The 19,287-nt window shown below is 30.0% G+C and overlaps 1 protein-coding gene across 2 annotated transcripts in view; it reads right to left on the bottom strand.

Moving 5' to 3' along the window:
- The window catches only part of LOC145321792 (putative receptor-type tyrosine-protein phosphatase mosPTP-1), a 121,359-nt gene that overhangs the window by 73,325 nt on the left and 28,747 nt on the right, over positions 1-19,287 (bottom strand). Inside the window, exons 1-4 of one of the 2 annotated variants that reach the window (XM_080163412.1) lie at positions 19,134-19,175; positions 15,039-15,118; positions 1,848-1,977; positions 1,502-1,631 (exon numbers count right to left, since the gene is read on the bottom strand). In XM_080163412.1, coding sequence (XP_080019538.1) covers positions 1,502-1,631; positions 1,848-1,951 — 234 coding nt within the window. In that variant the 5' untranslated portion in view covers positions 1,952-1,977; positions 15,039-15,118; positions 19,134-19,175. Of the gene's footprint in view, positions 1-1,501; positions 1,632-1,847; positions 1,978-15,038; positions 15,119-19,133; positions 19,176-19,287 lie in introns of those variants that run through there. The other variant, XM_080163411.1, reaches the window with a different exon arrangement.

Genomic DNA, 19,287 nt, shown 5'->3' with positions numbered 1-19,287 from the left:
CTCACCCATTTATATCTGATAGAGTTATGGCATGATGGATCTATCCTCAAATATGTCTTAATAACACTATCTTTAAAAACAGCTAAATAATGGAATAAGCAAAAATAAATTACAATCTTTTATTAAAGGACATTGTTTAGTCGAGTTTGTCTAATTCTAAAGTTATAGTTATTTTACAAAAAAACTACTACTCTTTTGGTATTAAATAACATATGTACATAAATGCACTTGTTTTGATTTTATTAAAATAAATTGTCAAATGCTTCTCAAAAGTCAAAAGAACACAAATTCATAAAGACTGTTTCTTGCCAGAGAGAGAGAGAGAGGGGGGGGGGGGGGTCAATGAGCTGTTTATTAACTTGTCCCCAAGGTTTTAGAATAGCGATTCATATTCGTTGGCTTAACAAGATTGGGGACTTTTTGTGAATTCTGATTGGTTGGATCATTAAGTTAAGTGTCAAAACGTTTCAACTATTTACTGTAATCTACAGAAGGGGTAATTTTATGTATCATCATTGGGGAGGTGGATCAATTTATAGGCCATTTTTTATCCCTTTAGATTACTGGTTTCTTGCTATGTTTTGCTATTGATTTTTTAGTTATTTTGTATTGATATATTGATAAATATGTTTGTAATGCAAATGAAACAGTAAAAACAGATTGCACGTTTACATGCTAGATTATAGTCTTATATCTATAGGGATACTATCTATGGGAGCTATATATTAATCTATCCCTTTATCTATAATTGAAAGTAGAATGATGTCTGAATGTCTGTCTGTCCGTCAGTCCGTCTGTCCCTTAAGATCTCGGTAACCACTGTACCGAACGGATTCTACTCTTCAGGGAATATATCTACTGGTCCTGTGGTGGTTTTAGACTATTTTCTTGGGGCGTGGGACATCCCCAACCCCCCCCAAAATAAAAATCCCCCCTTTTTTTGTTTATGGGGAAGTTAGTTCACATAAAATGGCAGCACCAATAGTACTTAATTTTTCATATTTTTAAAATTTTTTAAAATTACCTCTTGGGGCAAAGCCCCTAGAGGCTAGGAGCGAAGCTGCTAGTTTAAGATATGTTAATACTGAAATTCCATGAAGTATTGATTCAATGCTTAATTTATCATTCATTATTTACTATACTTTATCTTAAACTGTATGCGTTTGGAAACAAAACCTTTGGCTTTAAGTTTTAACTATAAACAATATAATTTGCTGCTTATGGTAGTGGGTAGGGAGGGGATATTGAACTTTTGTTATAAAGTCTAGAACGCCTTTCGTTGGCTTGAAAACAACTTTGTTTACTTTGAATCTTAGTTGGGAAGTACAAAGAGTTTCCACCTATAGTTTTCTACATAAGGGTCATTTTGTTTATTATAATTTTAGGTAAATTATTTCATCGTCTATTGTCCCATCCCTTCAACTACCTTGGGATTGGACTAACTTTACGGACAACCCGCAACACACAAGTTATACAGGAGTTGCGCAACTAAATATAATACCTGAAAATTATATACTGTATATGGTTGTAGCCCCGTAAGGGTGTAGTTAGTTTGGCTGCTATTTGTATAAACAGGCGGACTCAAGGATTTCTTAAACTCGGTTGCATCGTCCTCATTCACTCGCTTCCAACTAAATAACAAAAATAATCATAATAATTGTATTATCTATAGAGTTGTTACGCTTTTAAGTACAATTTTATAGATTGTGAAATTTAAGAAATAGATATCTATAATAGAAGAACACATTAAAACCCCCATTTTGAATTAGCTCTCCTTCCTGAAGAAAGCCAGACGAATGAACAGACTCTATTTTAGAGTAGCTACGCTACTAAAAATAATTACTTACTTTAGCGTGATAATATACTGAGATATATCATCTGGGGCATACGGGGAGGGTGAGGGTTTAGCCCAGGATAAACTGACCGTTCGAGAGGTGAATCCAAGCACCATGGGTCGGGAGGGCGCCTCTGTCGGAGCTGAAATAAAAAAAAATATTTAAAAAAGATAAAACTAGGAAGTAAAAAGAATATAAACCTGCAAAAATAAGTTAAAACGCGTAATAAATAAATATACTTATTTGTGAGAAAGATACACCTATTGTAGAAGAAAGTAAACTTATTTTTTTTCTGTAATCAAGACAAATGTCAATTTACCTAGTTATATAATATCAAGTAAAGTTATAAGACAAGGAGAAGATATAAATTTCTTAACATTCTGTCAGTCAATCTAAATCTTAAAATGCCTCAACGCTGGATACCACAAGCCTGGAACCTACTAGCCATTCATTTGTTTAAATTTTTGGGACACCACCCTTTTGATCTACCTCAACCCAAAAATATATGCCTAATATTTAAAATACAGTGTGTTTTTTTTATGAGAACTTTTTTGAAAGCAATTTTACCCCACTTATAGTTATCAGAATTTAATGATTAACGGCTTATTTTCTTCGTTTTTTATAACCATTTATTGAACATCAAAAAAATATATGAGTTTTTATTTAAAAAGTACAGTAAAATCAAAAATTCAAAACCTAGGTGTCAACATCTAAAAAAGGTTTTAGCGCATTTTTCTTAAGCTCAAATCTTCTACCCTTTACAATAAAAAAAATTGGATTTTCAGTAGTCAACTTTGGGGGGACAGTACTCCCTCCCTGGTTGAGATATGACCTTCAAGCTTTAATATGTCCTAGTGCATGTCCCCAAAAGTATCTGTATTAATTTTTAACTCTGTATCTCAACTTTGAAGCGTTTTGCAGCCATTCTTGCAAAGGGTAGAAGATTTGAACATGAGAAAAATGCGCTAAAACCATTTTTAGATGTTGACACCTAGGTTTTGAATTTTTTATTTTACTCTACTTTTTTAATAAAAAACTGAAATATTTTTTTAATGTTCTATAAATGGTTATAAAAAACGAAGAAAATAAGCCATTAATCATTAAATTCTGATAACTATAAGTAGGGTAAAATTGCTTTCAAAAAAGTTCTCATAAAAAAACACACTGTATAATTCAATAGTGGCTGGTTAAAGCACCTCCTCTAGGGACAGAGCCATTATTATATAAATAAAGTAAAGATAAAACTTCTGATAGCCCCAGATGGTGTATTAATAATAAAAGTATTATTTTCTTTTAATATCCAGCTTAGTGTTAATAGCAATAATAAGAGAATTTTGGAAAGATTCCCCCCGGGGGGTTGCCAGCCGATTTTATTTTACCTTGTTGAGCCTAGGAACTTTATGTTTATTTGCTGTTTTATTGAGGCAAAAAACATCATTTTATCATTCTGTTAAAGGGGACTTATTTGCCCTTTATTAATTTTAACATTTCAGCATTAATAAATGGATCCTTTAAGACATATAACGCTAGTCTAAAAATGACATCATACTTATTTAAATTCGTTATATTTATAGATACGGTGGTTTAGAATTTAAACGTATTCGTCGGTTTTTTTTAGCGGTTGCCGATTCCTGAATTCCTCCCCAACGAAACTTATCCCATAATATTTTGGATGGTAATACTTACTATATATCTTGAAAAGCACGTCTTTAGACATTTTATTTTGTCTGTTATTTGGTGTTAATAGTCGATATAAGAAGAATGTATTTTTTATATGAAGAATGAAAAAAACGTATTTTCCTTTAATTTTCAAAAAGAAGGAAGGTAAATAGTAATCATAGATTATTTTTTTTAGGACTGGGGATTTAGATATAAAAATAATATTAATCAGAATTTGTTTACTTTATCTGAAGAAAAACTATGTACTTCATATTTTATGCCAGTCAAAACTTGCTATTATTGAGAAATTACTGTCTGTTACAACATTTTGCAGTTATAGTTATCATTGAAGAAAATAGGCTATTATAGTTATCAGGTGGAAAACTTGGATTATCTTCAGATACAATATCCCTCCTTGGGGTAATAATGTACTAAAATTTACTATTTGTGTTTTTGTTTATTTTAAGTGGTTAGTTACACAATATAAGTAACACTTCATACAGGGATTTGGCACTGGAAAGGAAAAATATTTTAGTTTCATTTTTGAATAACCAGTTTTCTACAGTATTTGGATGTATGTAATTTTCTCAAGATCTCGTAAGCGGTAAGTCTTCATGTCTACAATTTTCACTATTGTCTTTAGACTGGTTTAATTTTTTTGGCGGAGAGACTAATTTCTTTTCCATTGTCCTATCCCCTTATCCCTTGGGGGAGTCCAATATTGCTAATTATCCTCCCTATTATATACATCAAGGATATTATACTAAAACACAATCAATATATCAGCGCAGCAATAACGACTTTTTCTGGTTTTGGCATGACTTTTCTAAATATTTTTAACATTCTCGATTGTATGGATGATTTGATGAAAGGACTTACAAACATACAACATTAATAGAGTAGTAGCGCTAATAATAAAAGTTGTTATGAAAGTTTATATTGTTATCTGCTGGTTTTATATTAATTCTGCAGATAACAAAATCTGGTAAGATTATCATAAAACGAGTGAATAAATTTCAATGTGAGGTATTTTCTAACTTTATGTATATTTTTGTTAATATATATATTGTCCAAATCCTCATTATATCCAAGAAGATCAGTGCCCCCTCCCCCATTTGGGGGCATCTCTCTCCCCCCCCCCTCCAACCTCCGACATAGATTTCAAGGGTCCCATTTCCCTTTTCCGTAATTTCTTGTATCTAAGATATATTGGTCAGGTGGGGATATTTCAACTGAAAAAATAATTTTCCTTCGACATCATTTATCACCAAATAAACCTTTCCTGCATACGTTAGTCTCTAATATCATGCAGTAATTGTCAGCAACAAAGAAAAAGAATAACAGGTATTACTTGTGGAAAAGTTTGGTGCAAAAATGTTTTTTATTCAAATAAATCATGTATATTTCCCGTATATTTGAATGTACCATCTTGCTAAGGCGGGTTCTAAGGTTTTTTTTATAGTCAAAAATTAGTGTTTATTCAGTTGGTTTTTGTTATGTGATAACGCTATTAATTATGTGTTTAGAAACCGGTTTAGAGCCGTTTATCATGCACCACGCCCTAGAGACTCCCCTTCCCTTCCCTGCTACCCGTAAATTCCCCCTCGTTAACCAAATTAGGGTGTCACGAATATGCAAAAATCTTATAGAATTTATATTCGAAATTCAGTAAATTTTTCAATTACAAGTTTAAAATGAGTACCCCCTGTAGTATTTTATCATTTTTTGTCGGAAATAATCATGACATAATATAACATTTACAAATTTGATTTAAAAAAATATTTTTTTTTAAATAAAAAATTTTACTAAATAAAAATTAGATAAAATTATTATTATCATGTATTTAAATTTTAACACTTCAAATGAAGAAAATAAAATAGTTGCTACACATGTAATATCTATACAAATACAATGCATTGTAATTATTATGCCACCTTAACCATTGTTACTTTCCTTTAGAATAGTAAGTAAGTCAGGGAGGGGGAGAAGGGGTCAAAGGCAGTTAAACTTAAACACTTTCTTTCCTAATAGTTATAACATACCAAAAGCAAGATTTCACAGTAACGATTATCATTTAGTGTTCTATCCCTTTAACCCTGAGTATGGTAGATTTATTTACCCTCTAAAAATGGTTACCTTACCCCCCTCCCCAATATATCTACAATAACCCCCTAAGGACATACATCCCCCCTCACTTCCTTCTTACTTCTCACCTAATAATCCCCCTCCCCCTTGGGAATATGCCGGTTCATCTGAGAGAAACAATATTCCCCACTAAGATCTCAGGAATAAAGAGAAATGGTGATTTATATGAAGAAAACTGTTTTCCATGCTATTTTTGTTATCAACAAAGTGAAGAAAATATAATGACGTTTAAAATTATTTTGATTAGCATAAATACACGATACGTGAAATTTTTCAAAAGAGTTTATTATTTTCTTGAAACTTTAAGTTGTTAGGAAAATATATCTATCAGAATTAGTTTACCTATAAGGATACCAATACGATTAATAGGTAAACTTACTACCCTCCTCTAACATTAGGGTTACGTTCAATATCTCTAAAATGTCTAGATTTAAACAAAAATTATTAGCGAAAAATCTTACATAGTTACTTTGTATATGAAGGAGTAAGATGCACGAATAAACTACTGTATAGCGGGATAACACTTAAAAGGGTAACTTTAAGTCTTTTCAACTATCTAATGATAAAAATCTCTTCTAAAACAATATTCCTAATTTAAGTAAAGATTCAGTGATGTGAAAATGGACGATAAAAATTGTATTTAAAGTAAGTATTGTCACAGGGTCATTACCTAGCCATATGAAAATAACATAAAATACCCTTTCTAAAACACAATACGGTATTCATATACATTACTATAAAAGTAAGTCTCAACAAACACAAACAAAACATATGTATTGTATATACTGTATTATATAGGAGAAAAGTATCTTAACACTAAAAGTTATTTATGACTTCCCCTCTTTGACAATAGAAATTGTTCCCATAGAAATCTGGAAGCTTTAAATCTCCCCTTCTACCTAATACCCAATGTTATAAGTTTTGAAATTTTTATCTGTATAACAGTTAATACATGTTTTTAATAAAAAAAAATATTGTAAGCTGTAGCATTGAATTGGTACATAGTCAACCACCTTTGAAGAACTCTAAGTAACTCTACTTTCTGGTATAGAAGAAAAAAGAAACAATAACCAAATTTTTTGCTTTTGTATTTCTCAATAGTGAATACCTTTTACTCAATATCTTAGTTATCGTATTGTTGTAAGTTTATTTTATTTAAAATATTTGCCTTTTCTTCCATTGATTTGTAAAAAATAAATACTTAACATTACCTAACCTTAAGTAATAAACAAACAAACAATAAACTACAAAACCCCACTTTTCCCCCATTTATTTCAAAATAGTACTTAAAATAATTTTTTTATATACTTTTTTTTTATTTAAAATAATAACATGAATTAAAATATAGGCCTTAAATTTTAACTATGACCTATTTTTTTTAATTAAAAATGCAACTATTAAGGTATACATAGATCTCTAGGCATGTCTATCAATATGAATAAGTATTCACAATTATTGCATATATCTGTAACCATATTTTTAATCCAACGAATTAATCAATGTAGCTTTATTTTTCAGGATGGCCTAAGTATGCATTTATGTTATCCCAATACTATATGAGCTTTTTTAGATTTTATTCCATTCTATTACCACTAAAGATTCAAATCTAGATATAATTTTCAGGGAAGCTTATAAATAGTGTAAAAACCTCTGTGCAGTTTATATCATCTTATCTTGTACTACATCTAGTAGTAAATTTTATTGTACATGAAAACAATCCCTTGCTTTTGGATACACTTGCAAGGACGTCCAAAGGGAGGGGGTGTTAAATGGAGATTGTACCTACCTACTCCTAAAAATAAATTTTAGGATTTTTTGGAATCACCTTTGAAAACTCTCCTTTTAACCCCTCCCCCCAGAAAAAAGAAAGCTTGAACGTCATATTATAAGTGTCTTGTATTTTCTATGCTTTTCAGTGTAGCCTGTAAATGTTGTGAATCTTTATCTAGATCTTTTGATGACAGATATCAAATATTAGAAGAGTGTACACACGTTTAAATAGTACGAAGGCAAATCACTAAAGATCCTTAAATTTGCCTGTTATCGATCTAATATTATATAAAAAAAATATAGGATCAACTATTTACTATTTATACAGAGTGGCCTGTAATGGCTCTAGACAGGCTTAAGGTTATTTTTTAAAGAAAATGTTGGTAACCATTTGATTTTAAAAAAATCCTGACTTCCTTCTTTTTGCGTTAAATTGCGTAAAAGAGAGGATTTTATATGTGAGACAGTATTTGTATGAACCTAGTGCCAATAGGTGCAACATCAAATCCGCAGAGAAAGAATTAAAACATATATCAGAACTATAAGTTTACTACTCAATTCAAATCCCTTTTAAAATCTCTAATCTAATATGTATTTGCGATTATGAAACACTTGGTACCCAGCCTATACTTTTATCGCATTATTTTAAGAAACAAGACGCATTAATACGTCCTTAATGACGTAACTTTTTTATTACTATACAAATGACGTTTCATATTTTTTAAATTTTTTTAAAGGATGTATTGTGTACCAAAAATACGTTGTTATCTTTAAAAAAATATAAATAATAACAATATTTTGAATTTAATGACAATTTATCTTAAATAACGGCTCATCAAAACGTCAATTCTTCCTTTGAAACGTCCAGAAAAACAAGATGGCCGCCAATCTAACAATATAATTTAAATATTAATTAAAAAATAATAATATTTTATTAAATCCTAAAAATGCGGTCTTAACTCTGAAAAAACGTCACTAAAAAATATAAATAACAAAAATATTAAATGACATATTATTTTAAATAAAGACATATCAAAACATCATTTTTTTACTGTAAAACGTCAAAAAAAACAATATGGCTGCCAAAATTGGTATTTAATGTGTATCAATAAAATATTAGATTTAATATTAAACAATTATTATATTGAATTAATTAAATATTTTTTGAATTAAATCATTAGAATTAATTAATAATTAGAAATTGATTTGAGTTAAATAAAAATGAATTATTTTAATAAAAATTGCAATTAATCTAGATGCTTGAATATGAGAAATGTACACAGGAAAAAAATAAGACCTCACTCTTAATCAGGAAACGAGAAAATCTTTTTTTTATATATTTCTAAATTTCTGCCTTTTATTGCCTAACCAACCGACCAACTGACAAAATATCATGGAACAGATTGGTTAGAGGAATCTGCATAGAAAAAAAATGGACCTCTATCTTAATTAGAGGATGAGGAAATCGCGTTTCCACCTAAACCTGACATGTGAACATACAGACATCAGTAAGCTATAATGTAGCTTTGCTACTAATGAGAATTAGTAGCTTATTAGTAGCATTAAAGCTTTGCTACTAGTAAGCATGGGGCGGGGAGAGGAAATTATTGTGAAATATCCTGCGGTTTAACATGCGAGAGCCTATCCCTACAGAAAAACCCTCCTAACCCCCTGCTTTTTAGTAGCGAAGCTACTCTATAATTACATGTCCGTCCGTCTGTCAGATTTAGGGTGAACAGTGTTTTTCTCAGCCCCTAATTGAGATAGAGTTCAAATTTTTTTGTTCACTTTCCTCACATAAATGAGCATTTGTTCCGTAAATATTTTGTCCGTTGGTCAGGCTACAAAAGGCAGAAATATAAAAACATGGAGATGCAATGTTCTCGCCCCCCATATCAATTTTCTGTAGTTCTTACATATTTCTTTTAATTAAAACCAGCTTTGCCACAAGGCCAAGAATTATTCCCTACTCCTCCTTTTCAAAAAACTAATGTTTTAATCTTTTTTTTTCAAACTTTTTCAGTTGTCATCTGTATTTTATGATGAAACCTAAGATTCAAAATAATTTGTGACATTGTTCTATATAAATGTATGTTTAATATCTTTGATCATATTTGCTGTTATCTAATGTCTCATACCTATATTTTTTTAGACAAAATGAATTGAAAATGATTGCTAAAATCGAAATATATCTTCATTATTTAGAATAGTGTATTTTTTAAAAAATAGGTTGAAAAACATACCAACTTTAAAAGACTAAAAATAACGAACAAAATTAAAAAGGGTAGCGGGAGTTTGAGTGCTCAACAAGAAAAATACAGGATTAAAACCTGAAATTTACAATTTTACATGGTATAAGAATTATTTTTTGTATCGTATTATAAACAGCTTCCCGCCTCCGCCCCCTCGGGGCTAAAAAAACCTGGGATTAATCTTATAATTGTACATTTTTATATTCGTAGAAAACTGTATATAATACGATGCTAGACATAGAAAGTATTTAAAGTAGAACAAGGATGACAACATCCATAAAAGCGAAGCACTGAAACGGTAGGACAAACGGACATTAACACTTGTATAGTGTCAGAACTGAATTATCATAATATAAATGTATAAGGGTCAAAGCAAAATTGTAAGTAAATTTGTTGAAAAAAAAACTGCTTGATTCAGGATAATGTTTATGGACATACTTACATTTTTAGGACTTGATTATAGAGTTGCTTTGCTTATTACATTATACTTTGTTGTTCCAGGAATCAATGTACCAAAAATCAGATCAATCAGATGATTAGTTCACATAAAAATTTGTTGTTAAAAAAGTAAAAAATCAACACATTTAAAATGGACGTACAGACATTTTGGTAATGATTACAGAGTTGCTACGCTTTCTAAATTGTACCTAACTACTAAAGGAATCACCATGCAAAATTTGAAATCGATAGGACAATTCTAACATGCCTAAATTAATGAAAAAAGTTATCCTTTACGTACGGACGTAATGACGGACGTAAGGACGGACGTAAGGACGGACGGACGGACGGACGGACAGACGTACGGAAGGACGGACCGACCCTAATTATAGAAAAGCTTCGCTTTTAAAAATTTATTTCACTGTTGTTTTTCAGTTTTCACTTTTGTTTATGTTTTTATATTTTGTTACATATGCATTTAAAAAAAAACTTTTAAACATTTTGTTCTAACCTTTATTAATCTGAAACATTGCATAAATAAAAAAATTAATAAAAAAAGTTGTTAACTCTCAGATTAAGATGATTTTTTCCTAATAAAAGACGTTTTGATCCCGCATTATTTATTTCATTTACTGCAGAATTAATATGTATTTCTACAGGGTGTCCCTCGTAAACTGGTTTTTTTTAAAAAGCTTATTACTCCCTTACTATTTGAGCTATCTTAGTAAAATAAAAAGTATTTGACAGCCTACTACTGACCATTTAATGATATAGTGATGAAAAATCCGCAAAGTTAACAGAAAAAAATCTACAAGGTAATACATAACAGGCTGATTTTAGTGAATATAAGACTAATCCACAAGAAAAATATGCCTTAGTTAACTTTAAAGCAGCTGGTGGTCAAACGGTGGATCACAAAGACTTACTCCAGACATTATAAGAACTGGCATTGTAGTATAATTAAAAAGTCTGGTATATTTCAGGTTCTTTTGTGCATTTGAAGCGAGCTCACATGAAAAATTAACAAAAAAGATCAATATTATGCCTATTTTTACGTATTGTTCACTTATATTACACTTCAGATTCTTGAATATTGAGAATTTCTGGTATGCCATGTCAAGCCTATTCCATTTTTGTGCTTAGAAAGTCTGAGCGACCAGCCGTTTGAACCCTAGCTAATCTTAAAGTTCACAAAGCAAATATTTTCTCGTGGGTTAGTCTAAATTCAATAAAATTAGCCTCTTATGTAATACCTCGTAGATTTTTTCCTGTTTATTTTGTGGATTTTTCATCATTACCCCATAAAATGGTCAGTAGCAGGCTGTCAAATACTTTTTATTTTACGAAGATAGCTCAAATATTAAGGGAGTAATAAGTGTTTCAAAAAAAACAGTTTACGAGGGACACCCTGTATAACATATATTAATAAATTATTTAATTAATAAAGATGACTTATTACAAAGCAAGGACGTTTTAATTTCACATTATTTATTTTATTTACTGCGGAATTAATGTGTAATTCTATAACATATATTAATATGTGGAAAAAATTAAAAATGACGCATTGAAACAACCTTAATTTTTATATTTAATCAGGCATTAATTTGTAATTTCTTTTTTTTAGAAAAATAATGGCAAATAAAAAACAGTTAAGGCCATATTAATAAGTCATTTTCTTTAAATACGTCACAAAAAAGACGTATTGAAAATTAACGACATGTCAATGCGACCTTTCTAAAGAAACAAAACCACTTTAGTAAATGCTGGGTAATGTTAAGTTTAAGGAATTATTTAATAGCCTTTATTGTACTTTCGCAGAAGTGATCGAAGACCATGCCAATATTCCCTTATTCCTATATTCTTCTTATTTTCTTCCCCCCCCCCGAACATTTTTTCTTGTCCTTTATCATGTCCCAAGTCCTCTATACCCCACTACCCTTTTTTCCCTTAAACCATCCCCCTAAAGAGACACTTGCCATAAATAAATCAAATGAAAAACCTAACCTTTTAAAATTAATAGGTTTTGATGTATTTAAGTACTAATTGTTAGATTTGTTTTATGAACAAAGTATAACCGTGAAATTGAGTTATAAAATGAACAATCCCTTACGAATAATGTCTTGACTCTTTAAAGGATACAATATATCCTTTAATTATTATAAATTCTTACTTAAATACAGTTTAATTCACAACAAAATATTGCTACGCTACTAAAATACAAGAAATCTAAATTCAATTTAATCTAGCTTTAGTAGTGTCCTTTTAAGGGACGTATTTACACGGTCATGCCCCCCCCCCCCCCCACCTCGATGACTCTCCCTCCAGGAAAACTTTTTTATCTTACAATTTTCATCTTTTACTTTTACAAATATATATTTAGATAAAAAGAAGGAATAGTTTATCTGAAAAAAGTGTTAATCTCAAATATTTTGGCCACTCAAAAAACATATATTTCAATAATATTGTTTTCTTTGTTTTTAAAACTACAGAATACAATAGTTAGAAAAAATCTCTATTTTGAATGTTTTTGAATGGCGGAAAATGCCAAGGAAAAATTATATAGATCTGAATGAAATATCAGTGGTAGGAACGAAGCCTAACTATAAGACACACAAACACTGCACACATGAACATCCCAATGCTGTAGTGTGTAGGATATCTATCCCTTTCTATTTATTGGATATTGATCAGAAAATTTCAGGGAGAGATGAACCATTGGACATCTCGTTGGTACCCATTGTTTTATAATCACATTATCACATTCGTGTTGGCTTTAAAACCTTAGCTAAATTTAGATTTTTTAGTTCAAACCATCAGTGTCCAAACTTTTCAACAAATAATTTTAATCTTGTACAGAAAATGGTAAATTTCCTTATCTTTGGTAAGTATATCAGTTTGTTGTCCATTGTCTTATCCATCAAGACCCCTGATATTTATTAGAAACTTCTAAAAGACAAATACACTTCTTTCTACTGAAGGAAAAGTTAACCTTATTTTTTTTGTGTCAAAACAAAAAAAAATATTTTTATGATTATAAGGTCCATATGCGAAATTAGGAAATATGCCAATAATGAGTAAAAAATACTGTATATCATATACGATACACAACCCCTCCCCCCTCCCCCCAAAAAATATCATTGGGTCATCCATTCACAAATATGTCCCCTGGGAGGTGATGGGGGATAGGGGACCTACAGCGATAACTACTAATTTTATATTCATATCTGTCAATTTACATTTGGTAGATTTCTTTTAGTAGCGAAGCTACTATATGCTTAGGTTTTATATGTTAGTCGTATCATTCGGCTGTTTGTCTGCCTTTTAAAGCCGTTTTTATATCCTTAAATAAAAGTAACAGGATCTGTGTCTGTTTGTCTGTCTGTGTGCACAGAAATACCTTGTTTTTGGTCATTAGGATCGTAGCCGCTAAAATTAATTTTATTTATGTAACTAAAATTTTTTTTGGTAAATATTATAACTTAAAATGCAGAGGTAAAAAAGTGTAAAAAAGTTTAGGGGAAAAACAGGCGTGACAGATGTAATATTCCTGGGGATTGTAGTTTCCTATTCTTAATCTTTTTGGCCCTTTAAACACCCCCTCCCTCTACCGTATTGGCGTTTTGTTCATCATTAAGGTTATTTATTTGTTACGAAGCTACTCTAAAGATCCGTCCTTCCGTCTAGCTAAGACTGTATTAACATATTAATGCTGCTCCATTTAGGGCCATTATTGTTCCTGTTAAAACAGAAATCTTTAAAATCATGTAAAACTATCAAGTACCATAAGTGATGAAACCACCAATTACTATAAAACAAGGATGACAACATCCATAAAAGCGAAGAACATTCTGGAAACGATTATAGAGTTGCTGCGCTTTCTAAATCGTACCTAACTACTACAGGAATCACCATACAAAAATTTAAATCGATAGGACAATTCTAACATGCCTATATTAACGAATAAAAGCTAACTATCTCGGACGGACGTACGGACGGACCGACCCTAATTATAGAAAAGCTTCGCTTTTGTAGACTAGAAAAATAAATTTTGGAAACTGCTAGTTTGTAAAATCAAATCAATATTTAATATTGGTACGTAAAGTTTTTAAGCCAACGAAAGAGATAACTTTATAAATATTTTCTATGTCCCCTCCCAGAACTCTAAATAATATAGATTTATTTGCCGTGTTTTAGGGGGAGGGGGTGGTTTTTATCTTGTAAGGATATTGATATGGCATTTGAAGATAAAAACCTAGAAACATGAACAGTACCAGATTGGAAAAATAAATTGCTTTTTCGAGTGGGATGGAATATGTAATAGGTAACTAGATACGTAAGGGATTAGGAAATCAATAGGGATACAGCGAAAGGACAAGGATTAATCTTCCATTCGCCTCCTTACTTATGTAATTCGAGTCAGAGAAAAAATAACCAACAAGGATAGGGCATCAAAAGTAGATTAAGATAAATACATGTATATTTAGAAATTTTTTATAAACCTATCCATTGTGGCAACTTTAGGTTCATTTGCGTATTTTAATCTAAGAAACTTAAAAATTGGCATTTTCAACATATTGTGAAGCTAATATGCTTTTAAATAACCTGCAGATGAATAATTGTATAGAATAGACACGCTAGAAAGAATTAGAAAAGGGGGAACTCGAAAAGTATCATAAGATCAATTTTCATAATTCTTTCTTATATCCCTGAGTAAAGGAGCATTAAAAATATTGAATATTCTTGTATTTCAAACTGTACTTTATGTATTTTGGAGTTTTTTTTTCAAGTTCTGCAATCTATCTCAAACAAACGCCATTCCACTTGTTGTTATATTTTACAATTGATTTAATGCTAGCTGGAAAGAAATTTAAAACAACACCTTATCAATCTGAAGATTTCATGATAAAAAATAAATTTGTTAAAATATAAATAAATTTACCTAATACTTTAAGTTTGATCTTGTCTTGAGAGTTCTCCTTGTTGTTCACCAAACAATAATAAGAGCCAGTGTCTTCAATCCTGAATAATAATAGAGTTCATAGTATGTCTAGAGGTATCATTATATTTCTATCTCATGTCTATACAATTCTTAATATTGTTCACCAAACAATAATAAGAGCCAGTATCTTCAATCCTGAATAATAATAGAGTTCATAGTATGTCTAGAGGTATCATTATATTTCTATCTCATGTCTATACAATTCTTAATATTGTTCACCAAACAATAATATGAACCAGTGTCTTCAATCCTGAATAATATTAGAGTTAATAGTATACCTAGAGGTATCATAATATTTGTATTTCATGTCTATACAGTTCTTAATATTGTTCACCAAACAATGATAGGAACCAGTGTCTTCAATCCTGAATAATATTAGAGTTAATAGTATACCTAGAGGTATCATAATATTTGTTTTTCATGTCTATACAGTTCTCAATATTGTTCACCAAACAATAATAGGAACCAGTGTCTTCAATCCTGAATAATAATAGAGTTAATAATATATCTAGAAATATTTGTATCTCATGTATATAAAGGTCTAAATATTGTTCACCAAACAATAATAGGAACCATTGTCTTCAATCCTGAATAATAATAGAGATAATAGCATGTCTAGAGGTACCATGGTATAGTGTCTCATGTCTATACAGTTCTCAATATTGTTCAAAAATAACAAGACCCATTGTCTACAATCCTGAATGATAATAGAGTTAATAGTATGTCTAGAGTTATCATTATATTTGTATCTCATGTCTTTACAGTTCTCCTTATTGTTCACCAAACAATATTAGGAACCAGTGTCTTCAATCCTGAATAATAATAGAGTTAGTAGTATATTTGGAGGTACCATTATATTTGTATCCAATTCAATATTGTTTGCCAAACAATAATAGAAACAAATGTCTTCAATCCTGAATAATAATAGAGATAATAATATGTCTAGAAGTATCATTTTTTTTATCTCATTTCTATAAAGGTCTAAATATTGTTCAGAAAATAATAATAGAAACCAGTGTCTTCAATCCTGAATAATAATAGAGTTAAAAGCATGTCTAGAGATACCATTGTATTTCCATCTCATTGTTCACAAAACAATAATAAGAACCAGTGTCTTCAATCCTGAATAATAATAGAGATAATAGCATGTCTAGAGGTACCATGGTATAGTGTCTCATGTCTATACAGTTCTCCTTATTGTTCACCAAACAATAAAAGGAACCAGTGTCTTTAATCCTGAATAATAATAGAGTTAATAGTATGTGTAGAGGTACAATAATATTTGTATCTTATGTCTTAACAGTTCTCAATATTGTTCATCAAACAATAATAGAACCCTTTGATTATGAAAAATATGTTTGAATTTTTTTGAATGACAAAATTGGAAGGAAAACGGGAAATGCCTTTTCCAAAAAAAATATACTATTCATTACTATTTAATCCATTATTAAATTATTGAATCCAATTCTTACTTCTGTTTTGGTTCGTTAAATAAAAATTTAATTATACTGCATTATATCTTAACAATATACCAAACAAACTAAATCTACTTCTAAAAAATCCAAGTCTGTGCTAAACAATTTTATTTGTTAATTATGATAAAATGTAAATTAGCCAGCAAAACTTTTGTCTTGTTTAAAAGTTTAATATACTGGTAGAAAAATAAACCCTTTAGTTTTTTGTACAATTTTAATTGAAACCTGAATTGTCTGATATAAGAATACTAGAGTTGGCTCGATATAACTATCTCCCTATTGGCTAGTTTTCTATATGCATATATATTTCTCAATAAATCTATTTTCCTCACCCGGCATTACTATTTAAACGGAAGTAAATATTTAATAATTTAAATGATCTTAAAAAGATCTTTTAAATTATATTTTTTTCTTTACATTACCATCACCAAAGGGTTTATTATATGATTACGATTTTAGTTCAATATTTGAACACACAAAGTGTTGCCACAATCGAATTCTTTTAAAACGGAGTTTTCTTAAATTTATTATATCATAAATTTAAATTTTCTTTTTTATGATTAGAAATTAAATACTTCATTATAATGTAAATAGCAAAATGAAATGAAAAAAATGAATTTGTTTTTAATAAAGTAAAATAATGGGTCTTATCGTTCTGGGCAATGAGAGTTTATTATGGATTATTGAAGCACTATGAGTTTTCAACGAATAGTCCTTGGAAAACTTGAGCTCGTTTATAGACATTTATTTCCTATATAGATCTGACATGGATCTTGAAGCAATTAAGCAGGCCGTTTTGTACAGGTTAAAAATTGGAAGATTTCATTAAATAAAAGTTATCGCAAATATACTTAGTAAATAAACAAATTAGTGAATGTGAACAAGAATTTTCTGCACTTTGAAAAAAGATGAGTTTGTCTTTATAAATCTAATTTATGTTTTGAAATCTTTTAATACAAATCCTTAGACTGGGTAGGCCCTTGATTTTGACCTAATTTAATAGTTTGTTAAACAGACTTGTTGTTTGTTTAAGTTTTGTGGCTAGCTTCAAAATTTTAATCCTCATTCAACACAGCAAATTAAACTTTGATCAGTCAGAAGGCAAAACTATCATAATATAAATATTTTTCGACATATTCAAATTGGTTTGAATCAATAGAAAGTGAAAAAGACAATTTGATTGACACTTTCAAATTGGTCACCCCCCCCCCCCTCCCATAACATAAAAGTTTAAAGTTTCCAGATTTGATGAAGAAGTAAAAATTATCAGAATGGTATACTCCAGTAAACAAGACTACTTATAAAAAAAATATTCATATCCTTTTCAAATATTTTGCTATTTAACTATTAATCACTATTTTGCAATAACATCCAAATTTATTCTCTTGACAACTTGTATTTAATCAATTAACTTGGATTTTACTTCACAGAAACAATAAACAATTTCTGTTATGCTTTATCAAAACTTAATAGAAAAATAGTCCAGTAATATATTTAAATTGAAATTAATCTGTAGGACAGTAGTTATAAATAAGTAGTAAAATATTATTACATCAGTAAGCCTTCATTACTATCAGTAGACATTTTATCAATATTTTTATTCTGTGTCTTAAAAATTAATAAATAGACTTACATTATCATGTGTTTATATTATATTTTTTAAGCACTTTCAAAAATTGGTACTTTTTATATTTTTGCTAGAATATATCAATTCGTCCTCTAAGCTTATTATTTTGAATGTAATTATAAAAATATTAAAACTATACTTATAGCTTGAAAATTAAATACTTTGGAAAGTTTTAAAAATATGAATCTATCCTTTAAAAGGTCTTTACATTAAAAAATATTAGTATCAATTAAAGAAAAAAATTTTAGAACCGAACATAATTTATTACCAAACATATATACATAACTTTTCTTTGTAAATTACGTAAGATAGATTTAAAGATTATTGTTTTGAAAGGCAGAAAAGTCAGAGGTACAGTTTTTTCAGGTTTACTATCTGTGTCCCTGCATGAAACTATGTTTCAAGTATCTAAATTCCTTTTATGCAAATTCTGCACAAAAATTCTAAAAGAAACCAGTGGAACTCCAGTATCCCCCTGTTCATTTTTTCTCTTAAAATTTTGTCCCTAAAAGAGCTCGACAACAGAGTTCAGCAACCTGTAAGCCGCAGAGATATCAACGTTGTTAACTATGAAAAACAGCTGAATGTCTAAACCTTTTCCTCATCTTACAAGCAGAATGTTTAGTACCCAAATAGGTTTAATTTAGTGGCTTAATTTTACTTTTGTTTTACGCGCAGCTGCATAGGCCTAGTATTTTCTATTCCATTTGTAGAGTCCTAACAATTAACCCTTGCAGGGCTTCCAACAACAGTACTTAACCTAAACTAACAAAGAAAAATCAATACAACATCTTTATGCTTTCTCTTTATTCCTTTGGAATCTGGTTAAATACTCCTTGTCAATGTCCTCTCTCTCTATCTCTGGACAAATCCTGTATCAAGAGTAAATACTCGTGCCAGTGTCCTATCTCTCTATCCCTGGACAAATCCTACCTGACGGATGAAATATGTAGATCAAAGGATTGTGTGTCAAGAGTAAATACTCCTGCCATTGTCCTATCTCTCTATCCCTGAACAAATCCTACCTGACGGATGAAATATATAGATCAAAGGATTGTGTGTCAAGGGTGAATACTCCTGCCAGCCA

This window comes from Acartia tonsa, chromosome 6 (genome assembly GCF_053477335.1).
Source record: "Acartia tonsa isolate MP-2025a chromosome 6, ASM5347733v1, whole genome shotgun sequence".
Lineage (NCBI taxonomy): Eukaryota > Metazoa > Arthropoda > Copepoda > Calanoida > Acartiidae > Acartia > Acartia tonsa.
This window is presented reverse-complemented; position numbering and strand designations above follow the sequence as displayed.